Consider the following 25,008-nt stretch of genomic DNA (forward strand, 5'->3'; position numbering starts at 1 on the left):
CCCCGCTAGGCCCGCCTCCAGCCTCGCCCTCGGCCTCTGAGCTCCTCCCCTTAGGCCCCGCCTCCGTCCCTGGCCAAGGGAGGACGCAGCGGAGGCGGACCCGCGTTCCTGCGCTCGGGGGCACGCCCCCGCGCGGCTGACGTCAGCGCGCCGGGGCGGGGCGGGCGCGAGGAGAGCGTGGGGTCGCGGGCGCGCCGTCCCGTGGGCACTGCTCCTAGCCTGCCCGGCGATCCGAGGCCGCCTGCTCGTCCGGCGCGGTCCGAGGAGGCCGCCGGCGGCCATGGCGCACCGCTGCCTGCTGCTGTGGGGCCGGGGCGCCTGCCGACCCCGCGGGCTGCCCCCGCTGCTCGTTTCCGGCGGCCGCGCGGGCCCCGCGGAGCGGCTTTGCATGCGGACGGTGAGTCCGGCGCGCGCGCCCCGCTTCCGGCCCGGCGCCGCGTCAAGGTCACCGGCCCGGCTCGCGGCGTCGGACCCCGGGCCCGTGGTCGGGCGGGTTGGAGCGCGCATCCGGACGGAGACGGGCCTCCGAGCGCCGGAGCACCCGGGGCCCGCGGCCTTCACCCGCCCCTCCGCCCGAGCCCCGCGTGCCCTGGGGGTGGGGCTACCGGCGCTCGGCCGACACCCTCACCTCGCGGCTCGTGGGCGTTGTCCGCTCCAGAGGCCGTCTGGTGGTGTGGCCGGCGGCCTCGGGCCCCGGGAGGGGGCGCCGTGCAGGCGCGCGGCGGGTGCGGTGGGATCCGGCCACACGGAGCCACGGGCGTCAGTCCCGGGACCTCCCTGGTCCGGCCTTGAGGAAGTGTTCTCAGCCGCTCCGCGGGGACAGCAGTGATAGTACCTGCGTTCCTGACGTTTGTTTGCTCCTCGAAGCCCTGCTGCAGCCTGGATGTCTCTGTCCTTCTCCCGCTCCGTAATGCCCTACGCCACGCCTCTCTGCACTTTCTTCATTGCGTCCATTTCCCCGTCTTACCTTGCTCTGATCCCTCACCGTTTGTCCCTTCTGAATGTTGGACTCTGACGTGGAACGAGCGGGTGGGATCTGCTTTGTGAGTTTGTGAGGTTTTTTGTTTTGGGTTTTTTAAATTTTTGGCCAGGAGTCTTACCTGAGCCCTTCATCCGAGTAGCACCGTAGTTCCTATGAAATCGTCGACGCTGAGGTGCAAGGACTAGCAGCTTGTTTGGGGGTCCGTGACACTTACTCCCTGCTACTGCCCTGAAGGTCTCCGTGGGGACACCGGGGCATTACTGTGCCACCTGCAAGGGACTCTGAAAGGACAGATTTTCCTCTCGAGCTGTGCTGCTGTTAAAAGCCTCTTCTAACAGTGAGGTTCCTGGGGGAAAGAGTTTGATGTGTGAGGTGTCCATTCTCAGGTATAACCCTCAAGAGGACTAAACAGATGATAAAGCAAGTGAAAAGTACTCACGTTGTCGAGTTAACAGCTAACCCTCTAAAATGAGGTGCTCTAAACTTAAACTTTGCAAATTGGTATGTTTTATATGTGTTTTTTCTTTGAATGGGCTTGGGTTGGATAAGCAGAGGGAAAAAAGTTCATTGATGGGTCTCCTGTAGACAACCGCGTCGGCATCCCTGCAGTCACAGGGGTTGTTGCTGCGGGTGTTCCGAGCCTAAAGGGAGCCTGTTAGTCCGCAAACTGGAAGTATTGAAACAAAAAGAAGTGGTGTTTACAGAGTACATACCTTGTACCCAGCTCTGTTCTGTATTGTCACACGCAGACTTGCTTTATGTGCTGATACGAAGAACCCTTGCTCTCAGATAGCTTTCAGGATGATTGGGAATGGTCGTTTAAATGGCCGCAGCATTTTTAAAGTGCTTTTGCATTCACTTACGTTTGATCCCACGGTAGTACCCCTGGGAGCTGGTTGTCTTCTCCCACTGCAGGTGTGTGACTCTGAGGCTTCCAGTCTTGGGAGATAAGTCGAAGATCATCGTGCAAAAAATACACATTTCCAGCTTTACCAAAACGGGAAGTTCTGACACTGTTTGCCTGGTAAACCATAGGTCCTGCAGGTCCCAGGCTAGGCATCACTTCCCTTGCAACATCCCTGGTCCCTCAAACACGTACCTACTTCTCTGCACCCCCTCTGTCCTTACACTAACACGTTTGTATTGCACAGAGGGTGCCATCCTGTGATTGATTTGTCCCCGGGACTCTCTTCCTCACTCTCCTGAGTTCTCTAGGGGCTGTGGTGGTTCTGGTCCCCCAGGGATCCCCCCCCCCCCCCCCGCTTGGCAGCCCTTGACCAGGAGCAGATACTCTAACTTGTCTGTCCAGCTGGGATAACAGGTTGTTGTAGTCCACACCCTTCGTGGATTTGGCACTGGAGAATGTGTAATCACTTATGACACACTCTTATCCAATATCAGCAGTTATTCATAGGCAGGAGTTCCCAGCTGCCTGAAAGGGCCTAACAGCAGAAGCTCCGAATTCTCTCAGACCTGCACTTGCTGTCAACCAAGAACAGTGTCAGTGTTTCTGTCCTATTTTGCTGTGTATTCGTTTGAAGTTAAATCAGCTTATCATTTTAATTGACATTTTAATTCAGATATCATAAAATCCATTGTTTTAAAATGCCCTGTTCCATGGTTTTTAGTGTAGTCATAAAGTTGTGCAGCCATCACCACTTTTCTAATTCCAGAACATTTTCATCACCCAAAGTAAGTCCCTCCCCACTTCTCCCCAACCATTCCCCAGCCTCAGGCACCTACTCACGTACAGTCTCTATTGATTTCGTATTTTGGACATTTCACATAAACGGAATCATATGTGAACTTTTGTGTCTGGTTTCTTTGACTTAAAATAATGTCGTCAAGGTTTCATGGTAGCAGGTGTCAGTGCTCCGTCCCTTTGTTACAGCTGAGTGTTCCATGGTATGCGTATACCACATTTTGTCTGTTCCTCGGTTGGTGGACATTTGGGCTGTTTCCACTTTTTGGCTACTGTGGATAATGCTGCTGTGAACATTACCGTACAAAGTTTTGGGTGGACATAGGTTTTCCATTTTGTTGGGTAGGAGTGGGCTTGCTGGGTCATGAGAATGCCAGGCTTCCCCATAGCGGCTGCACCAGGGCGCGTTGCCCCAGCGGTGCCCAGGGCTCCAGTGTCTGCACGTCCTCCCCGACACTGGCTGCTGTCTCTCTTTTTGGTTATGGTTGAACTAGTGCATGTGAAGTGGTTTATGTGGTTTTGTGATGTTTTATTCTTCTCATTGGACCATAAAGGAGGCCAGTGAGGATGGAAACTGATTCAGATGAACTTCACTTTAAACATTCCCGTTTGTGTGCAAGAGCTTGTCCTTGTGAAAAATGGTGGTAAATTTTCACTTTTCAAAAGGATAAGCTGACTTGAAGTTTTTTACTGTCAAGTTTGGATGTATCCCCTCAAAGCACCTTGCCATTGATTGCTTTTAATTGTGCAGCTAAATATTTAATACAGAGCATGTTCAGTTTGTTTACGTTGTACTCCCATTTATCAGGACTGTATTTACAAACAATTTTAGCAACATGTTATTTAAAGCAGAGATGTATCTGTAATGGGGCTTGCGTAATTGGAGTTGTCACCAGTATGACAATATCAGATATCTTCTGAAGATATCTGCTACTAGTATAAGGATTATATCAGTGATGTTGGACCATAACCTTCTTATCTGTGAACTGAGATCAACGTAGTTTAGTGGTCCCAGGCAGCACTGTTGTGTAATTTCGGGAGAAGGAGCTTGCAGTGTGATACACCCTGCAGGTGAGACAGCAGATGCCCGTGTCGGAGTTTGCAGGGCTAAGTACACGATGCCCGAGTGAGTGTGCTGGTGGGGAATTGTAATTAGGTGTGATCTGAGGTGCTCTTGTCTTCCGGATTGGGTCTGCGGTTCTTGCTGGACTGGAGCGGACAGGGCTGGACAACGTAGTCCTCCCTGCAGGGGCCATCCTGTGCTGGTCTGTAACCGCCTGTTGCAGGGAGAGACAGTCCATCCACCTTGCCATACTAGGAGATGAAGCTCTTCTTTTAATTCTTTATCTCGATGTAACCTTCGTGCTTTTATTTATATGTTGTGTTGCAGCTTTATCGATATGCTACAACTCAAGCAAGAACCAGCAGAAATTCTCTTCTGACAGATGTAATTGCTGCTTATCAGAGATTCTGTTCTCGGCCTCCAAAAGGTAAACACTCAGATGTGACCCCCATGTTCTTGTTTCAGAGACTCACTGTCAACAGGTGTTTACGGAGCAGGTGCGGAGGGGTCACTTCACTTGGTTCTTCACGTGTCTCCTCGTGTAACCCGCCCCGCCTCCTGTCTGACCGCAGGGCTGACAGCATGTCACCGCGAATGCAGCACTTGTGCGGAATGGAAGCGGCTTGCCAGCTGGCTTTCTCCTCTAACCCCTCGGGGTTGTGAACTGTATGATCTGGACTTTGGTTTACTCCTGCACAAGCAGCCTTATGCTTTTTAGTGATGAGTCGGATGCTTTAAAAACAACACACACACACAAGACCTGATGAGGGAACTGTACGCAATACCTTGTAATAACCTTTAATGAAAAAAAAGAATATGAAAACGAACATGAGTACGTCCAGGCGTGCCTGGGACACTGCGCTGTAATCAGAGATTGACACACTGCAACTAACTGTGCTTTAAAAAAAAAAAAGCCTGACAAAACCTGATGAATGTTAGTTTGAGGATATTGTTTTTCTTTTCTAACAGGATTTGAAAAATACTTTCCTAATGGAAAAAATGGAAAAAAAGCCAGTGAACCCAAAGAAGTTACGGGAGAAAAAAAAGGTGCGTTTTCAACAGACTCTGTGGACTCGCTGTCCTCCGATGTGTGGTGCTGCTGGCAGCTTCCACCAAGCGAAGAAACCTTGTCTGAAGTCAGTTCTGAAACTGCAGGTTACAAGCACATACAGAATTCTGCGTGGCGTTTTCCCTTGATTTTCTGCCCTTATTTTTCCTTGTTATTTTTCAAATTGAATTAGTTGAAGGTCGCCTTATGGTACGGGTTGATCGATGTTAGTCGTACTAGTAATTAGTCATGTTTACCTGTATGTTTGGTAAATACGTTCGACACAGTTCGACCCATAACAGCAACTAGTTTCAGATTCTTACAAATGAATTTTATGTGGCCGAGGTGGGTTTATTGTTTGTTTTCTGCCAATGATCAGAATCAGGTTTTTCTTCCAGGAGAACCTGTCAGCAGTGCTCACTTCGCGAGGTGGGAGGGGGGACACGTTGTACCTTCAGGTGGGGCGCAGACACACACTGCAGCAAAACAAACCCTGCAGCACGTTGTCCCACAGGCCACTGAGGCCACAGCGTCTTCATGCGGGGGCGGGCAGAGCGCTGTGTGGACGGTCACCGGGCTGCTGTGCAGCTGTTCTGGGCAGCGTGTGTGGCGCAGGCTTGCCCACTGGGTGCTCGGTCCTGCGTGTCTCCCCTGTGCTCCCGGACGCGCGTCAGTCACCAGCCAGCTGCTGCGATGTATTCTGCAGGAAGACTTGTATTAAAGTCGTAGTGAGAACGTTGTTGGAGACGAGGGTTCTGCTGAGCTGCTGCACACATAGGCTCTCTGTCTACACGCAGACTCAAAGCCCGCGGCTGCCCCGCGTCCTTCTGGAGGAGGAGCTGGTGGTGGTGGAAAACGGGGTGGCAGGAAGGATGACTCCCACTGGTGGTCCCGGTTCCAGAAGGTTCGTTAGTTTGGAGGCTCTGGGGTGGCCGGGGCGGCGGGGCTCACATGGCTGTGGGAGGGCTTAGTGTCCAGCAGGGCACAGAGCACGGGCGACATCTCGGGCCTCAGAGACACCCTCCTTCCTTGCGCAGGGTGACGTTCCGTGGGACGACAAGGAGTTCAGGATGTACTTTGTCTGGACTGCACTGTTCTGGGGCGGAGTCATGTTTTACTTCCTGTTCAGGACCTCGGGGCGGGAGATCACGTGGAAGGACTTTGTCAATAACTACCTCTCCAAAGGAGTGGTGAGTGTTTCCCAGGATCGCTGGCTATAGTGGTTCCGAGGGTGGAATTCAGATTAGACCGGTAAAGAGATAAACGGCCAGCAGGTTCCTGGGCCTGTTCATCAGAAAGTCACATACTGAATTTTTAGTGCCAGAAAGTCCCGCGGCCAAGGAGCTGCTTTGCTCTGACCCAGCAGCCCCCACGTTTGCTGCAGACCCCTTTCATTTCATGTCACTTCACACCAGCACCTCCTGCTCCTGAGCTGCTCTGGTGCACTTGTGGCCTCGCCCCACTCCGGGTGCCCGCCTCCCTGGCTCCTGCCCTTCGTCACCTGTGGACTTTGACATGGGCGAATTAGGGACACTGTTGACGGGAAGCGGAGAGGGGCTCTGGGACTACGGATGGGTCTTTACCCCGTAGGGCCCTGCCCACTTCAGCGCATTTCCCGTGCTATCTCCTGTAGGACACACCTTGCTTGGTGTCTTACTAAGAAAGGTGTCAGCAGCTGCCAGTGAGACGATGTCCAGTGTGTCCAGTTCCTGAGATGTTGAAATGTGACAAATGCCCTTCTCAGAACTGGTGACACAAAGTGACGGTGAGAGACCCAGAGTTAGGCCTGCTCTGTAACCTTGGGGACAGTACTTAACCTCTCAATACTGGATTTTTCATCAATGAAAGGAATGAGATAAGTTGAGGCACTATTACTTAGTGAAGAAAGATAAAGAATCCAGAATTACCTGTAAAGGTGGGAAGTGAGGTGAGCACGGACAGGATGGAAGTGACGGCCACTCAATGTTCTCTCATGACTGAGGCTGTCACGTGCACGGCCCCAGGCGTCGTGGGGAGCCTGCTTTCAGGGAAGTGACTCTTGTCCTTGGAGAGTGGCTGCAGGTCCTGAGCAGGGGGCTCTGTGGTCACATGTCCTGACCTGCTGGCTCATTGCAGTCGGTCTGCCGTTGCCCCAGCAGTGTCATGGGGTCGAGTCCTTCAGTTACTCCTTCACAGGCACTGCCTGCCCTGTTCCAGCTCCTCCGGAATGTTCCGGGCCTCCCTCACTCTGCATTTTGACTCGTGCAGATCAGATGTCCTGCCAGAGCGGAAGCAGGGACAGCAGGAGGGGGGCCTCCCCCAGGAGCACAGCAACTCCGAGCCAGTCAGACTCGGGACGGGCTTTGTCTGTGTTCCTGAGGACCCTGTGCAGCTAGGCTGGAACCACTCTATGCCCTTGGGTTGGCGAAAACTAAAAATCTTACACTAGTAAGCGTGGATGCAGAGCACTGGGCGTGCCAGGCCAGGACTGTGACTTGGGGCTGCTCTGGTGGCATTTGGGGACGGCCGGGAAGTGGAGGAAGGCACATGTCTGAGGCTGGTGAAGCTGTTCCCGGGAGCGTGCGGGCAGCCTGAGCGTCTGCCATCAGGATGCGTAACTGCCCAGCCTGTGCTTCTGAAACTGCGTCTCTGCAGAGTGGACGTCAGCAAAGACAGACCTGCGAAGTTGTAGAAGAACACGTGCCAGCGAGGCCATTTTTAACGCTTAGAAACAGGCAGAAGTGAGTGCGCATGTAGGGCCAGGTCTGTGCTGTGTCGGGGCCGGAGGCGCTCTGGGGCGCCCAGTGCTGAGGGCTGCCCCTGGGGTTCCCGGTGCCTTGTTTCTCTAGCCAGCGGGGGACATGGAGTATCGTTACGTCCCCCCTTGTCCTCCTCTGTACGTCTGAAATATCATATTCATTTTTAAAGAGCTTAAAAGAATATCTCAAGTCTTTTCTGTACATTTATGTCTGAATGCTTGACTTTTTAAAATTCCAGGTAGACAGACTGGAAGTCGTCAACAAGCGTTTTGTTCGAGTGACTTTTACACCAGGAAAAACTCCCGTTGATGGGGTAAATGATTTTATTAATTGATGTGAATTAGCTGTATGTTACCTCCTCAGCTTTAAAACTGAACAGCAGACATTGCCTCCCATGGTGGTAGTGAGACGGGTCAGGTGGGGCACTGTGGCAGGGTGACCCTCGACACCGAGAACCACTGCTGCAGGACGTGATGAAACATGCTCCCCACCTCCAGGGTGCTGCTCCCGCTCAGTAACCCTGGCTGGGGAGGGCCCCGGGGAGGCCTGTTGCCCTCCTGGGTTTTATAGCATAGGTTTACTGTCTGGATAAAAAAAATCTATTTTTGTGAAGCGATCGTGGATTAGAGGAGAAACAGAGTCTTTCTGTGCCGTGCAGTGCAGGCTACTCGGGACAGGGTCCAGGGTGCGGTGACCCTTCATAGGTGTTTCCTGGTTGTGCTGGAAAGGCAGTGTGACGCTCGTGGTCATCACTGGCCCACACTGTCACTCCATGTGCGGCTGTGGGCGTGTGTGGCCACGCCGTGGTTTCCTCTTGTAGCAGGGGCGGTAGGCGTTGGGCTGACACCCAGCCCATGTGGAGTCATCACCCAGCCAACACAGCCATCGCCTCGAGCCTTCTGGTGTCCCTCCCTAGGGCCCCAGAAGCCCCCCAGGTCAAGTGAACAGGGAGCACCTGGCACGGCCAGGGGCTTCTCTCCCATGGGGTGTAGTGTCTTCCCTGACGGCCGGTGGGGCATCTCCTCTGAGGACCGGCGAGTCTCGGTGGATCCGGGGCTAGGACTTCGCTGACTCTGCAGGGGTGCCATCTCGGCTGCATGTTGGTTTTTAGTTTGGGACTCAGCAGCTGAGATATTCCTGGGAAATAGAGAAGAGGAAGAGGACGCGTGTTTTTTATGAAAAGGGGTGTCTTTTCCAGTAGATTTTTCATTCCCCTGAGTTGCTCACTTTAGAAGCACGAGGAACGCTGCTGGAGAGCCGTTACCTGCCGAGGCTCGCCAAGCGCTCTCACAGAGCGAGGCGCGATCACTGCCTCGTTGAGGCCAGTCTTAATGTTGTTGGGGTTTTCTAATTTGTAAATTTTCAGTATTTCTGGAAAGTTCTTAGAAAGCCGAACCTTATAGTGACGGGAACCGTTCGTCTCCTCCTCGTGCCTGACAAAGTCAGCGCGTCTCTGTCTTGTCTTGGTAGCAGTACGTCTGGTTCAACATCGGCAGCGTGGACACCTTTGAGCGGAATCTGGAGACTTTACAGCAGGAGCTGGGCATAGAAGGGGAGAACCGGGTCCCCGTGGTCTACATCGCCGAAAGTGACGGGTAAGAAGCAGTGGAGACACGAGGGCCCTGCTCTGGGAGGGTCTCAAGTGTGCTGTCGCCAGGTGGCCACTGGTCCACGTTACGTTCTCCGTTTGGCTGGGGTTTTTAACCATTAGTAATGCCCGAGTTTGGGCGGGTGTCTGGTTGGACCGCCCCACGTGGACGTTTATCCTGATTAAGCAGTGGTTTGGGGCGCAGGTCCAGTGCACCATCTTTTAGTAGGGCCTTCGCACCGAGGGCCCTGTGTGGTCAGAGGGGCGCCTCCACCTTCCCTGCCCTCCCCGTTGCCGCTCAGTCTTCCAGGGCAAGTGAAGCAGGCCCTCCTCCTCCCTGTCAGAGCCACAGCTTCCCTTAGCACCTGTCTTCAGGGAGGCCGCATCGGGTCGGGGTCTCTCAGGAAGGGCCCATTGGTGTCAGGGGTGGTGACCTGGAGCTGACTCGGGCATCTGGCCTCTGGGATCTCGCCGTGCGCACGCGGGGAGACCTGGTGACCTCGTCCGCCTTCAGTGCAGAGGGCAGGCGGGCCTGGCTGTAGTCACCACGTGGAAGAGCAGGAAGATGGATCGCTGGCAAGTCAGTGAGCTGAGTCTCCCTCGGCTTCCGGAACTTCTTGAATCCTGCTTTGTGCAGACCTACAGTCTGCCTGCAGAAGTTAGGCCCGCCTAGCCGTTGGCATGGCTTCACACGTGATGTGGTCCTCAGCCCTGAGGCTGTCACACGCTTCCGTTATGGGCTGGTGCTGAGACACCACACAGAGTTTTGTGATGCAGCATTTTTTAAACCTTTATTGTCAACATGGGTTTTTTCCCTCCAGAAATAAACCAAAGGTAGTTCTCTCCTGGTTTCTGCTGCCTGCTGTGGTGGCGTTTAAAATTTTAAATAGACGCAGGAGGAGGGTGTAGCTCAAGCAGCAGAGCGCATGCTCAGCACGTATGGGGTCCTGGGTTCAGTCTCCAATACCTGCTCTAAAAATAAACCAACCTAATTACCTCCGCCCCACCAAAATAAAATAATTATACTAAAATAGAGGAAAAATTAGAAAGCTAATCCTGTGGGGTTTTTTTTTTCTTGTTTGGTTTTGTTTTTCACCTGAACCAAGTACAAGATTCTGATCCAGAGTTGTTGGGGTGGGTTAAACTGCGCTGCATCGTATTACACAGCGCCCGTAGTTGTGCTGAAATTAACTTTACTAAGACAAACAAAGGGAAGGCAGAGGCTGTGGGTCACTCCTGAACCACTCCCCCTAGAACAGCCCGGGGTTGGGGGGCACACTTGTCCCCTGAGGCGCCTGTGAGCCTGCCCGGCCACACAGACACAGCTTTTACTGTACGCTGTTAACTGAGTGAGGATTGGACATTTGGAAGATACCTGTTCAGAATAAATTGAGGGAGTCTAGTAAGAGAACTGGAATTTCTACCCAGGCTAACACCAGAATCTTGTTGAAGTTTTTAAGAGAGCACCTGGAAAGAGATTTCTCTGAAGCAGGTGTAATGAGAGTGAACCGCGGGTCCATGCGGGGCGCAGTGGAGGTTACTGGGGTAGAGGCGAGTCCCTGCCTGGCACAGCGGTGAGAGTGGCCGTTCTTGGGTGTCCCTCGCTGTGCTTCTGCTCCAGTGGTGGTGACATGGCACGGCCCTCCTGCGCCCCAGGGAGGGTGTTAGGACGGCCAGGTTTTGTGCGGAGGAAGTGCGCGCTGTGTCCAGCAGCCGCCCTGCGGGCCTCGGAGCACTGAGCCTTGCTGCGTGCGCCCGCAGCTCCTTCCTGCTGAGCATGCTGCCCACCGCGCTCATCATCGCCTTCCTTCTCTACACCATCCGGAGGGGGCCGGCCGGCATCGGCCGCTCGGGCCGCGGCATGGGCGGCCTCTTCAGTGTCGGGGAGACCACCGCCAAGGTGCTGAGGGACGAGATAGACGTGAAGTTCAAAGATGTGGCGGGCTGTGAGGAGGCCAAGCTGGAGATCATGGAGTTCGTGAATTTCCTGAAAAACCCAAAGCAGTACCAAGACCTGGGTGCAAAGATCCCAAAGGTAAAATGAGCTTTCAGAAGGTGATTGGCAGCTTGTTAACCTGAAAATCCTTTGAAGATTTCCTGACTCTGAAGTTATAATGTTACGCAGTTTGAGTACTTGTCATAAAGCAGCTGTTTCTCTCCTTCCTCCATCCTGACATAACTCGTCTCTGTAACCCGAGCGTCTGCTCAGGCCGCTGCTCTGTTCCTGCACGTGCTGTTTGCCCGAAAAATCGGTGCGCCTCCCCTTGGAAGCGGCCTCGGGCTGCCGTGTCTCTTTCTGTGACTCCATGCCCCTGTCCCCGCAGCTGCAGCCCCAGCGCGTTGCCACCTGCGGCAGCAGGTGCAGACGTCCGCCCGGGCCGGCATTCAGGCTCAGGGGAGGACGGGCGGGAGCACGAACTACCGTGCCCACCGCTGGCGACGGGCAGCCCTGAGACCTTTGCGTTCCCGGGGCCAGGCTCAGCCGGGAAGGGAAGACCCGAGGAGGAAACGTCTAATTCTTGTAAAGATCTGTCATCAGAGTCTCCTCCAAAGGAGCCTCTGTAGAGGCGAGCGGCATTTCCTTGCTTTCGGGTCTGGCCTGCCTGCAGGGTGGGAGGTCACGTGTTGTCATTTTGTAATTTGCTGTTACTCGTCTGAGTACCTGTTTACCTCTTACCCCGGCATCTCCACAGCCGAAGTAATGACAGTGCCTGAGAAGCGCGTGCTGTCCTTCTCAAGTTCACCGTGGTTACTGGGTATTTTACTTCATTTGAAATTTCAAAGGGGAGAAAATAAGCGAAGTGTGGTATTTGTTTCCCCTTGAATTATTGAAGTAACTCTCAGGTGGCTTTTATTAGGTTTGTAGCGTAAGTCACCCTTCATATACTGTTTGAAAGGTCTAAGAAGCAACATGAAAAATGTCATAAAATAAGGGACATATTTAAGATTTCACATTCCTGCCAAGTTACTTTAAACAAAGCAGTCTCTGATAACCCTTTTCTTACTCATACGAGAAGTGCTGTGCCATCGTTCACGTTAAGAGCTACGTAGCGTGTGTCACTGGAGTGTGCAGACACGCTTACGCCTTGCAGTGATTTATGGATACGCGATGTAGTTTTCTAAAGTCCTAGTTGAACGTACTTTTTTTTTTTTGTATCTGAAGGGTGCCATTCTCACTGGTCCTCCAGGCACTGGGAAAACACTGCTGGCCAAGGCCACAGCCGGGGAAGCCAACGTCCCTTTCATCACCGTCAGTGGCTCTGAGTTCTTGGAGATGTTTGTCGGTGTGGGTCCGGCTCGAGTAAGTCCAATGTCCTGTTCTGATGGTGCAGCCTCCTCCCCCTTCCCCCCAGGACCCCCCAAAGGGGAGCCTGGCCAAGATGGCCCTGTCGCCTGGAGTCCCGGGGAGCGTCCCTCACTGGTCAGCGCCTTGGCGGCCGTGGCAGGGCAGAGCCTGCAGGAAGGCCTGTGACTTTGACCCCGCCACCCCGGTCCCAGTCGGCTAGTCGGGCGGATTTGCTGTTGCAGAGTTGTGCAAGTTCTTTGTATATTCCCGGTACTGACTCCTGATGGATGAACGTTTCAGGTGTTTTCTCCCATTCTGTGGGTTGTCTTTTCATTTTCTTGATAGTAAAACACAAGTTTTAAATTCTGATGAAGTCCAGTGTGTCTGTTTTGTTTGTCTTAATGCTTGTGCTTTTAGTGTCGTGTTGAAGAACCAGTTGCCAAACCCAAGGTTACGCATAAGTACTCCTGTGTTCTTCTGCGGCTGTTAGAGTCCCCCCCTTTACGTTCAGATCTGTGATCCACTTTGAGTTAACATGGTGTGAGGTAAGGGTCCACCTTCCCTCTTTACACGTGTGGACCCAGTTTTCCCGGTGCCATTTGTTGAAAAGACCCTTCTTTCTCCCTTGAATGGTTTCGCAGCCTTGACCACAGATAGATACCTGGGTTTATTTCTGGACTTTGAATTCTGTCCTCTTGACCTGTGTCTGTCAGGACCACAGTTCTGACTGCTGTTTCTGTAGTAAGTTCAGAAATCAGGAAGTGTGAGTGTGGGTTAATAGTTAAAGAAACACTTCAGTTTTCACTCTTGTCTCACCAGTGTCTGAGGTGTGGACCTTGTAGAGCACTGCAGAGGTGCAGAGTGCTGTCCCAGGCGCTTCTCCAGGCGTCGGGATACAGCTGGCAGTCAGTGTGGAGCTTTGTGTTGTGGCAGGTTTGGCGGTGACTGTCTCATCCTTGGGGGGTCCTAGATGAGCTGTGCTGGGGGCGGGTGGAGCCCTGGCTTGTGAGGCACAGAAGCCTTGGAACACCGGGGACTGTGGAGCAGTTGAGTGTTGTAATGATGGACCATGGGCTCTCACGTGGGCGAGGGGGCTGGAGGCAGGAGAGGAGGTGTCAGGGCTGGGTGAGCGGGGCAGGAGCTGGGCCATAGATGGAGAGCGGGTTGTGGGAGGTGCCGGGCAACAGTGATCAGAGCAGGCCGCTCAAGGCTGCTTTTCTGGAGGGCTTCCTGGCCACGGCAGAGGCAGGTCAGGGGACTGAGGACGTAGCACCTGGCATGGGACCGTGGGCGCCAGAGGGTGGAGCGCCTGCCATGCGGGGAGCCCCAGCCGGCGGGGTCCGAGGTAGGGATGGGGTGTGAGGTGGACCCCAGCTGCAGCTGGCCTGGAGGGAGGGCTAGGAACCCCTTCAGGTGGAGAGCTCAGCGGGGCAGCCAGTTTCAGGTCAGGTGAGGTGAGGACAGTGTCCAGGGACAGGCTGGGGGGTCGATCGCAGGTGTGGAGCTCAGGGAGGGGTGCCGGATGCTGGGCTCCATCGTGAGGGGGCCGGTTCAGAGCCACGTGGGGCGGAAACCCAGGACCCAGGCCGGAAAGGGTGGTGGGGCGAGTGGACTCTGAGTAAAGTGACGGGAGACCAGGCCTCGGGGTGTGTCTCTGAGTCTCTCGAGGGCGGGCGATGGGGCATCTGAGGCCTGCTCCGCGGGCGGGAGGTGAGCGGGGGGGTCCCGGGTGGGCTTGGGTGGGCCGTGCCTCTGCTGTGTGTACATGGGGCTGGGCTGGGGGTAAGTGTCTGCTTTGTTGACTGCCTCGGGCACCAAGGGGACCCGGAGGGGTTTGCTGCGAGCAAACTGAAAATGGGTGTAAACTGGACAGTTGTGCACTGTTACCTTTTGTTGGACAGAGGTGTGTCCTGTGAATCTGCTGATGTGTGTGGCTCATCATGTAACAATAATTGGTGACAGTCTAGAAATAATATTTGCTCGCCTTACATCAGTTTCCCACCAAGTTATTCATCGTTCGCCACTTCACTTCTCTGCTGCTTTTGTGACTTCTGAAGTTCGCACTGTGCAGCATGGGACACCAGCCCGTCTCCCTGTGGGACAGGAAGCTGGGCGTCCGCTCACTTGTCAGGAGCTCAGAGTTGTGGTTTTCTTCAGGTCCGCGACCTCTTTGCCCTCGCTCGGAAGAACGCTCCTTGCATCCTCTTCATCGATGAGATAGATGCCGTGGGGAGGAAGAGAGGAAGGGGCAACTTCGGGGGACAGAGCGAGCAGGAGAACACCCTCAACCAGCTGCTGGTGGAGATGGACGGTGAGCAGCCGCGTCTGGTGTCTGCAGTTGTCTGCGCTGACATGGCAGCAGGCGGCCTTCTCTGACACAAACAGCCCCTTCTAAAGGCCCATGCAGAGAACAGCAGAACCGTCCTGCCTGGCGGCCTGCCGTCGCTCACACTGACGGTGATCTAGTGTTAGAACCTGGTGCTGAGTAAGAAAAACTGGTGACGTGTGTCCCTGAGGAATTAGTGTCATTCTCAGACCACCTGTGACTTTGGCAGATTGTGAACGCTGTACTGCATTAATGAGCTTTCCTGTTACGAGAGAGTTCTGGGGCAGGCAGGGTCCTTCCTCCCTGCTGTGAGGTGCCTGGATGCTGCCGGGCACAGAGCTGCCTGCCTTCCTGAGCCAGGCTTGGGGTCAGGCCCAAGAAGCTGGAGCCCCTCCTTGGCTCCTAGGCCTGGTGCACAGCACAGCCCACCCTGGGGCCCCTTCAGGGCCAGGGTCCTGGGGCCGCGGGCTCTGCTGCCGTCTGAGAAACAGCCGGTCAGGTGGAGGGAGCTGGGCCTGGAGGGGAGGGCAGGGAGGAGCAGGTTGGGGACCTGCCTGCAGAAGCCGGCAGGGGTCCTGCGGCCCAGGAAGCCTAGACTCGACCTTTGCAAATTTAATCTTAGTGATTGTAAAACTTTAAAGTTGTAAAGTTGACATCATCATCCAAGTCTCTTGTTATATAAATTAAAATCTTTAGTAATTTGTCTTTCGTAATTGGTTAGTAACTGATCCTTAAGGCTCTGAGTCTTACGTGTGACTTGTCAGGAAGGACAAGGTGAGTAGGAAGAAGCGTGCAAGTCGACAGCTCTAAGCGCGCCGGCCGTGAACGGGCCGACGCGGCGGGTGGCGCCCCAAGGTCCTGGCGCGCACACTGCTGCCTCTGCCTCGCAGGATTTCATAACGCGGGCGCCTTTGGTGTCTTTCCAGGCTTTAACACGACCACAAACGTGGTCATTTTGGCGGGCACCAACCGGCCGGACATCCTGGACCCCGCGCTGATGCGGCCGGGCCGCTTCGACCGGCAGATCTTCATTGGTGAGACGGTTTCCCTGGGCCCAGTCCAGTTCCTGTGAGGAGAGGTGTCACTGCTTCCCTGTGATTTATTTTCCTGAAAAATACTTTCTCAAGGACCACCGGACATAAAAGGAAGAGCCTCTATTTTCAAAGTTCACCTCCGACCCCTGAAGCTGGATAGCGCCCTGGAAAAGGAGAAGCTGGCGAGGAAGCTCGCATCCCTGACTCCAGGGTTTTCAGGTGAGCGAGCGTAGCCCCATTCTCCTCGCCGGGTGGGATCCTTCCTTTCTCATTCGCTGTCTCCCTCCTTCCACCCTTGACGTGAAATAAAAAGGACCATCCGGAGCGTCTGGGAAGATGTATCTGCGGGCACGGGCACCTGCAGTGTCCCGGGGGCCTGACTTTTCATGGTAATTGAGCACATTGTGTTGTGGCTTTGTGTGAAAGGGTAGCGCACAGGGACTGAAGGGTCTAGAGGGCACTTGGCAGGCTTCCCATGGCCGACCTCCGCTGTGTGACCGAGGCGCTGGGTCCCTGTGATTCTTCTTCCCACCGTATCCCCGCGTGTCCGCGTCAGTCAGTCCCCGCGGCGGCGCTGAGCCCCCTGACGGGCACCTTCAGTGCCTTCCTGCTGGCACATTGTCCGCGCCGTCTGTCTGGGTAGACGGCTCCTGTGGGGTCTGTCCACTGTGCACCCTCGCAGCTCAGTCCACAGGGCCAGGATTGTGCCGGGCGGGCCCTGCACCTGGAGTGGCTCGGGACGGTCACAATGCCACTGAGCCACACTGAGGTCGTCCAGGCAGCCTTCCGCTGTGGGAGGGGGACCGTGGCCCCTCACTCGCCATGTGCGACCGGCCAGCCTGGCTGTGTCTGGTGGGTGAGCTGTTGGTGTGTGTTGCTTTCACAGGAGCCGACGTTGCAAATGTCTGCAACGAGGCCGCTCTGATCGCCGCGAGGCACCTCTCGGATGCCATAAACCAGAAACACTTCGAGCAGGCGATTGAGCGGGTGATTGGTGGTAAGAACCCACGTCACAGGGCTGCATGGCGGGAGGCCCAGGGGCTCGGCCCCCCGCTGGGGCCTCCCCGGGACCTGCTGCCCCAAGCCTCTCTCCTCTGGCGTCTGCCAGGGCCGGCAGTGCCGTGAGGTGCTGCCCCCGTCCCCCAGGCGGGGAGGCGTCTCCCTTGAGGTGCACGCACCAGTTTTTTGAAAACACTCCCAGTCTTACTGTTTCGAAAAACGTCATCATATGAGTTAAACATTCTGCAAGCCAGGCGTAGGTGACCAGTAGCCGTAACAGCTGTGGGACCAGGACACACTCGGCATGCGCCGGTGGCGGGTTCCTCACTTCCCAGAGCGCGGATGGTTTAATACCGGTGCAGAGGTCACTGTGGGTCAGGAACGTGGGCTGGCAGGCTCCGCGGGAGCGGGGCTCGCCCAGGGTCGGCAGAGAGCGGTGTGGTGTGGGGTGGCGGGGACAGAAGCGGCTTGGAGGTGGCACTGTGATGCCGTGCCCGGGGGAGGAGGGCAGACTTGTCAGACTCGGGTCCCCCTGGAAGTGAGGCAGAGACAAAGCTGAGAAGCTCGGCTGACTCTAGGTTTTACAGAGCCTTGAATGTTAAGCTTAAGGGCTTATGAAACGTGGTTCCGTGGTGGGACTGACCTAGCACGGGTCCCCGAGCCGCCGAGTGCCGTGATGCCAAGACAAGTGGTAGTTTCGGGATGTGCACCTCTGAGGAGGAGGGAGGCAGCTGCCGGCAGAGAACCCCGTGCTCCTTACCGAGCAATGGCAGACGGAGGCCGGGCAGGACGTGGCACTCGCTCTTCCAGACTCCTTAGTGTGTTACCAGTGGAGGGCTTCTCCCACATGAGTTACCTGGAGCACAGGAACACCATTGTCTCGCGTGTGATTTGTGTCTGAACAAACTACAGGACGGGGCCCTCCAACTCTGAGTGATGCAGGCGAGCGTGTCGTCTCAGGCCGCTGCGCTGGGGCTGCGGGTCCCAGGGCCTCTCCGGGCGGGCGTCTCCAGCCCTTCCCCAGCCCCGCTCCTTTCTCGGGGTCCTTGTTCCCAGTGTGTGTAAATTCCCAACGCCCAGACCATGCCTTTGTTTTCTGTGAGTTCTGTTTTGAATCGACCTGAGTGCTGAATTTTACTTGGGCATTCTGTTTATTTCCCAGAGCAAGCTAAGTGGCCCGGGACTGGGAGAGTAAGAGGAAAGTGGGCTGCGGGGTGGGGGGTGGCGTCACGGGTGAGGCAGTGTGCGGTAGCGTGGAACCCGCTCTTGACGTCACTGCCACTTAAGCGTGGGTTTTGTTCTGTCAGGCTTAGAGAAGAAAACCCAGGTCCTGCAGCCCGAGGAGAAGAAGACGGTGGCGTACCACGAGGCCGGCCACGCGGTTGCCGGCTGGTACCTGGAGCACGCCGACCCGCTCCTGAAGGTAAGGCCGTCAGTGCTGAGCAGAAGGCTGCCTGGCCGGCCGTGTGAGCCGCAGCTTGGGGAGGAGACACTCCCCGGAGGGCAGGCGTATGAGGAATCGTGGCAGAGACGTCTGCTGATGGTGGGGGTGGGGAAGAGGTCACGCAGACGAGCTAAAAGGTTTGGAAAGACAGTGTCCAGAAGGTGGAGGAGCATTCATCCTCCAAAGCAAGCAACCCCTAAAATAACAGGCAAGGTGTTTGCCCATGTACTGCCCCAAGGAGGAGGAACATGAGTTAGGCCCTGCAGTTACTGCTGCTGGAGTCGTCAGCCGTGACCAGGCACCGCTGCGGCCCCCTCAGTGCAGCCGGACTCATGGGCCTCGCTGATGGGACAGAACCTGGTGCAGCCACTTTGGAACATACCGTGGCAGTTTTTTAGAAAGATAACGAATGCTTCCGATCCAACCAAACGGTCCCACTCTGGTATTTACCCAAGAGAAATGAAAAACATGTCCACGAAAGACTGACTGCTCTATTCAAAGCAGCAGTAAGCTGGGAAGAGCCCTGAAGTTCCTCCAGAACGATGGGCGTGTGCTGCGTCTGCACGGCAGGTCGCCGTGCAGCGGTCAGAACAAACGGACGTTCCCTCAGCAGCAGCGAAGGCGAGTCTTGGGGACGGCGGCCGGGACCAGGCCCAGGGAGGCGGACGCCGCGGGAGGCCGTTCACGTGCCGTGCTGGTCACTGCAGCCGCCCCCGGGGCACGTCTGCAGCTGTCCGGGGCAGGAGGGCACGCAGGTGGCCCGGGGGGCGGCTCTGGGGAGAAGACGAGGTTTTCTTTGTCTTCCTTGTCGTAAGGGCCGTGTTTTGTCACGTATACACCATCCCCCAGCAAAGGCGATTTTTAGAGGTGAAAGGAATTGAGCTGGGAAAAGAGGACTAGAAAAGGAAGCTTGCTGGCCAGAGCCTGCGTCCTGGGAGCAGGCATGGACGGGGCTGGCGGTCAGGTCAGGGGGAGGGACGGTTCAGCTGAGTGTGACAGAGAGAATCCCTTCCCGGACTCTACGCTGCGTGTGTCCTGGGAGAAAGTTCTCTCCTGCCTGGTCCCGCTGGATCTCAAGGCACCCAGGCCAACGGGCCACCCGACCGGTGCATCTGGCTGTGGACACGGCGAGGATGCAGGGCTGGTGGCGCCCACACCGCTGTGCTCCCCTGCCAGGTGTCCATCATCCCGCGGGGCAAGGGGCTGGGCTACGCGCAGTACCTGCCCCGGGAGCAGTACCTGTACACCCGGGAGCAGCTCCTGGACAGGATGTGCATGACGCTGGGCGGCCGCGTGGCCGAGGAGCTCTTCTTCGGCAGGATCACCACTGGCGCCCAGGACGACCTGCGCAAAGTGACTCAGAGCGCCTACGCCCAGGTGAGTGCGTGCGGGCCCATCCTGCCCCTGCGCTCCCCTGGGCTCCCCCAGCCCCGGGTGCCCCTGCTGAGCTTGCAGGGCTGAGGACGTGCAGGCCTGGCTTGGTTCTCGGGAAGGGTCCTCTCTAACAGCATCTGAGTTTCGGGGAAGAGGCCTTCTCCGTAGCAGAGATTTCTGACCAAGCGCGACTGAAGCCCGTGTGTGGTGTCGGTCCCGTTAGAAGCCCGTGGGTGCCCCGTGCACTCTGCCGTGCCTGCCCCTGCCGTCCTCGCGCACCACACGCGGCCCCGGGCAGACCTCGTGGGGACTCTGCTGGGTCCTGCGCTGCTCAGGGCCTGTCCTCCCACCTTTTTTCTAATGACTCATTTTTTTAATTTTTAAAAACTTGTCTTCTTCATGTTGTGTCTTTCTTACGCGTTATTTGTTGTTGTTTGCTTATGTTCTTTCTACTTTAATCTTCACTTTTCAATATTTTTCCTGTGTGTCTAACTCTCCTGCCGTCTGGCACCTCAGGTGCGTTTCTCTGATCCTGACTAGTTCTCTGCTTTTTCCTTTACTTTCCGGGCGTGAGTAGGTGTTTCCGAGGCTGTGGTTACGGTTCTCATCTGTTCCACGGGCGTCTGTCCGTCCCACTTGCCTCATCTGTGGAGACGGGACTCTGGCTCCTTCCTTTCCTTTCATGCTCTTCTGTAGCCCGTTTCTACGTGGAGTTTGCTTTTCTGGTCTCTTGGGAAGGAGATGGGTCAGGACAGCTTTGCTAGTTTCATGGTTGTAGATTCTCCTTTTCTGTTGTTTTCATAAACGTTTGAAGAACGTGGTTTCTTCCTTTCTGAGCCAGTCCTGCTCCCCGCTTTTATCTGCACCTTCTCTTTTCTCATTAGTCTGGGTTTTACTCCCGGAAGCGTCTTAACGTGGGGCTAGTGTGGGCTCATCGGGTGCAGCCCAGCATGGCCCGCGGACGCAGGGACCGTGCACAGGCCCCTCCCAGGTCCTGGTGCCTGGGCGGCTTGGGGCCCCTCCACTTCCCCTCGGCTCCCCTCACTCGGAGGTGATGTCACGGGGTTTGTCCCGCCCGTCTGTCACCTGGTTTGGTGTGGGTGTCGTCTGTGGGCTTCTGGTTCTGTCCCCGCTGTGTCCGTCCACGCAGAAGGCCGGGCTGCCGGGTGCAGAGCAGTCTCGCAGTGAAGGGTGTGGAACAGGTGTCATTGTAAGGGCTTGTCGCCGCCGCATGGCAGCACGTGGGCCTGTGAGCAGGGCGGCTCACTCACGCGTTCTGGTCCAGATCGTGCAGTTCGGCATGAACGAGAAGGTCGGGCAGATCTCCTTCGACCTGCCACGCCAGGGGGACATGGTCCTGGAGAAGCCCTACAGCGAGGCTACCGCGAGGCTGATTGACGACGAGGTGCGGCTGCTCATCAGCGATGCCCACAAGAGGACGGTCGCCCTCCTGACGGAGAAGAAGGCGGACGTGGAGAAGGTAGGCACTTGCCGCGCACCTCGTGCCGGTGCCGGCTCTGCTCCGAGTCGGGGAGGCGGGGGGTGCGGTGGGGGCTCACAAAGCCCTAACAGTGCCAGAGAGGCAGGGGGTCCGCACTCGCCCCAGAAGCACCTGAAGTGCAGAGCCCCAGCCCCGATTAGGGTCGACACTTGTTCTTCACCTTCGGGATGAAGACGCAGCCAGAGGGCAGCCAGAGGGACCAGCCAGCCTAGCTCAGCAAGAGTTGACGCGTGAAAACCAGCTGTGCTTTCACGACGCCCTCCCTGCTCTGTCTTTTCCTTCCTTGGGCCTCATTTGACAGCAGCTGCCGAAGGGAGCCGTCCTTTCTCATTCAGTCCTTCTCCTGCGTCTAGTAAAGCCTAATTATAATCTGTACAACTGAAAATTTTTTGCTTTTGCCCGGCCGGGCAGCAGCGACAGGTAGAGGGTCATTGCTCAGATGCAGAGAGTGAACAAGAAGAGGCCTCGGGGTGACTTCAGGCTCCTCCTGGTGGTGGACACCAGCCGGCCGGGAGGAAAGGGTCAGTCAGGACAGGCAGGGGCACCTGCTGCAGCTGGAGGGGGCAGGCGGCTGCCCTGGGCTGGTCACTGAGGAGGGAGTGAGCTGCGGACCTCAGCAGAGGGTGCAGGAGCACCCGGGAGCTCCCCGCTTACCCTGGGGTCCCCCCTTCCGAAGGTACAGCCCACCCGGCAGACAACGGACAGGAAACGGACAGGAAACGTCTGCAGGAGACAGTTGGTTCCACAGAGAGCTGAATGCTGGGAGGGGTGCCTGCCGGGAGGGGGCGCTGCGCTGCTGAGACCCAGGTCACTGCTGTGGGAGCCCAGCTAGGCAGGGTGGCCTCGGGGCCAGGCCTCAGGAGAGCAGGTAACCGAGCGTGTTTCCCAGGTGCTGCCTGAGAGGTATGACTTCTCTGAAACCCCCGCAGCCTCCTGAGGTCACTTCCTTACCGTCCACGAGTTACAGGTGAAGAAACGAACACCCAGGGAGGTCTAGCAGCTTTGCGCAGGGGCACGTGGCTGGAAGGGGCGGGACCAGGATGCGGACCGGCCATTGACCTCTGACCAGGCCTTGCTGTCAGTTGGGCTTGGTCCGGACTGAGACAGGCTCTGAGCAGCGGGGTTTGAAGACTTGCCATGAAAACAAGAATGTCAAGTAGCTCACTAATAAGTTTATGTCTGTACATGTTGAAATACCAACGTTTTTGATCTCCTGGGCTACAGAACACGTTGTCACGGCTTTAGTGGTCGCCCCCCCTGCGGCCGTGGGCGGGCTGAGGGTCTTAAAGCCTGCTTCTTAAGCGCTTATAGACAAGCAGTGTACTCAACGTCAGGGGGTCTTAGTATTCTGGTCATGTTTTCTTAAAGAATCTTTATCCCTTAGAGACAAAAACTTACGGATAAAATGCTAAGGCATCTGGGATTTCCTTCAGGACAATCCGGGAGTAGATGAAACACAGATGGCTGTGAGTGGCTAGTTCTTGTTAGTTATCCATATTCTTTCTGTAGATTTTTGGTACGTATTTGAAGTAATCCATAATAAAGCTTTTAAAAATTGAGAAGATAGAAAGGGACTGTTTCATCATTATCTATCTTTTAAAATATGGCATTTAATGTAGACTACAGGCAAGATAAATTTCTCCGCGGGGGGTTACGGGAGGAACCAAGTCTGCTTTCTGAGAGTTTACAACTTCACCTGCCTGCTAGCAGTCAGAGCTCTAACGTTACCACCCTGCCCTGCTGACGCTGCCACTCACCTCCACACTCGCCGTTGGCGGGGGTCCCTGTCAGATTTGTGGCTCAGCCTCCCTGGAGATCAAAACCTCAGGATGCGAGTGTTCCTGCTCCCCTCCTGCTGTGTTTTGTGTCTCTGCCTCATTTGTCCTTATTTTTTTCCACCAACTTTAGAATTTCCTACTCACCCCATTTCCATCCTTCCCCCGCCCGACACTTGTGTTACGACCTCGTGCGTCCTCCCAGAATTTCCGTATGGTCCATCAGCACAGAGAGCCCCTCAGCCGGCTCTCCTCCCCGGGCACAGCCCAGCGTGAGCCCCGCCATCACGCATGTGCGGCCCGGAATGCGTGTCAGTCCAGTGTTTTTGCACACCTCATTCTAACACTGTGTGGCCATGAATAGCTCTTTCTTCCCAGGGGCCTGGTGTCATTTTCTGGGAGGGGGTGGGCTGTAAATCAGCGTCATCAACAGTGCGTGGACACTGCTGGTAACGTTGAACCGCGCCCTTCTGTCCAGGTCGCTCTCCTGTTACTAGAAAAAGAAGTGCTGGACAAGAATGACATGGTTGAACTTCTGGGCCCCAGGCCATTCGCAGAGAAGTCTACCTACGAAGAATTTGTGGAAGGCACGGGCAGCCTGGACGAGGACACCTCGCTCCCGGAGGGCCTGAAGGAGTGGAGCAAAGAGCGGGAAGGGGCCCGCGAGGAGCCCGCGGGTGAGAAGGCCGCCAACCAGAGCTGAGGGGGGCGTTGCGGCACGTCTTGTGTCGCGGCCTCGGTGTGCACACGGCGTCAGCGCTGGCTCGCTGGAGGCCCTGCGACGTCGTGTCAGCCGGCTGCAGCCCAGGTGACAGGGAAGTCGGGGGCGGGGGACGTGCCCCGCCTCGGGCTCTCGGGCAGCAGCTGCGTCAGCGGGTCCCGCGCCCCTGTCGGGGCCGGATTCGGGGGGCCTTATTCTCACCTCGCCCCTCTTCACTCCTTCAGGGTCTCCCTCTGTGATGGCTGTGAAATTAAACTGGAGTCCTGATAGAGTATTTTCATTTGATTTAATATTTTAGAGATTGAGTCCAGATCACATGTTGCTCTTTTGCGATAGAATGTTTTCCTACGGAGAGTGTAACATATTTAAAAAATGAATGTATTATGTAAATACAGCTTCTTTATGTTAAAAATAAAGTACAAACACTGCACTTCTTTCCTTGTGAACACACAGAGGGTCCCGGGTTACGCGTGGGATACTTTCAGAAAACATAATGGAAAGGAATGAAAAGTTGTTGCTTTTTAGGGAGGAATCCTTCAGCATCCAGGCTGGCGGGTCCTCAGCTCCAAGAGGCTCAGCCCCTTTGGATTTGTGCGTCCCACCCGGAAGGATGACTCTGGGTGTACAGAGCGTTGACACCAAGTGAGTCGGTGCCAGGTGACGATGGCGGTGGGTCACGTCCTCACTCTGCGGGTCACAAGCAGGCCTTGGTCCCTCTACATGGTCTGGAAGCCGGTCTGTGACTGTCGTGGGCTGTCCGGGCCGCCCAGGATGGCAGAGCAGGGCCTTTCCCTGAGCTGGGGAGCCTGCCCTCCTGCATGTCCCAGAGGTCCAGGCCGAGGTCCACGTTGTGAGCTCACTGGTCCCATTGGGGGAGTTGTGTGTGCCAGGCTGCAGAGACGCAGGGTCCACACGCCTCAGACCTCGGTCAGAACTGCCGCCTGAGGAGGCACAGGGAAGCTCCAGACGCTGCCGTTTGAACTTGGAGGCGCTGAACGTTGCTGCATTTTCTGCACTTTCTCAGCAGCCTCCTTTAATGTTACTCCAGCTTGCCTTGTGTGTTCCTGATGCAGGTAAGTGTGTTGTGGGCCCGTGACTGTCAGACTTAAGGTGCAGCACGGGGCAGCGTCCCTGCAGGAGCCGACCAGTGGGCGGCAGGCGGCCCGGGCAGGCCCCTCCGTCCTGGGAGCCCGGGGCTTCAGGAGCCCCGTGTCCCCGCCTCCCTACCTCAGAGCATGCAGTGGGGGGTCGGTCAGCGAAGCCCGTGGGTGAGGGCGACTTACTCCCTCTCTGTGGGAAGGGTGCCAGCCTGTGGGTCTCGGCGGATCCCCCAGGGTTGGGCCAGATGTGAGTCGGGCCTGTCTTGGCAGAACTGACAGCTGTGCGGGACTGCGGGCTGGGGGGTGACCCACAGCCCCCCGCGCGGG

The 25,008-nt window shown here is 56.1% G+C and overlaps 1 protein-coding gene across 5 annotated transcripts; it reads left to right on the top strand.

Moving 5' to 3' along the window:
* The first annotated feature begins 146 nt into the window (after positions 1–146).
* Positions 147–24,011, top strand: AFG3L2 (AFG3 like matrix AAA peptidase subunit 2). Of its 5 annotated transcripts, XM_074352347.1 has the most exons (18): positions 148–397; positions 4,075–4,174; positions 4,717–4,794; positions 5,593–5,699; positions 5,833–5,985; positions 7,772–7,846; positions 9,004–9,128; positions 10,883–11,156; positions 12,285–12,422; positions 14,565–14,718; positions 15,660–15,767; positions 15,861–15,986; positions 16,654–16,764; positions 18,074–18,189; positions 19,387–19,587; positions 20,870–21,064; positions 22,470–22,551; positions 23,339–23,460. In XM_074352347.1, the coding sequence occupies exons 1-17, from the start codon at positions 281–283 to the stop codon at positions 22,536–22,538; spliced, it is 2,247 nt and encodes a 748-aa protein (XP_074208448.1). In that variant the 5' UTR covers positions 148–280; the 3' UTR covers positions 22,539–22,551; positions 23,339–23,460. The 5 variants fall into 5 exon arrangements, with proteins under 5 accessions (XP_074208446.1, XP_074208448.1, XP_074208445.1 ...); XM_074352345.1 differs by lacking the exons at positions 22,470–22,551; positions 23,339–23,460 and adding an exon at positions 21,762–22,448 and having other exon boundaries at positions 147–397; XM_074352344.1 differs by lacking the exon at positions 22,470–22,551 and having other exon boundaries at positions 149–397; positions 9,007–9,128; positions 23,339–24,011.
* The last annotated feature ends 997 nt before the right edge of the window (positions 24,012–25,008 follow it).

This window comes from Camelus bactrianus, chromosome 24 (genome assembly GCF_048773025.1).
Source record: "Camelus bactrianus isolate YW-2024 breed Bactrian camel chromosome 24, ASM4877302v1, whole genome shotgun sequence".
NCBI classification, from domain to species: Eukaryota; Metazoa; Chordata; class Mammalia; order Artiodactyla; family Camelidae; genus Camelus; species Camelus bactrianus.

Bases quoted from the DNA above. Each gene is read 5' to 3' on its own strand.
- AFG3L2 (XM_074352343.1), top strand. From the start codon at position 281: ATGGCGCACCGCTGCCTGCTGCTGTGGGGCCGGGGCGCCTGCCGACCC. The intron at 14,719-15,659 runs GTGAGCAGCCGC...GTGTCTTTCCAG, and splicing joins GCTGCTGGTGGAGATGGACG to GCTTTAACACGACCACAAAC. The intron at 16,765-18,073 runs GTAAGAACCCAC...TTGTTCTGTCAG, and splicing joins GATTGAGCGGGTGATTGGTG to GCTTAGAGAAGAAAACCCAG.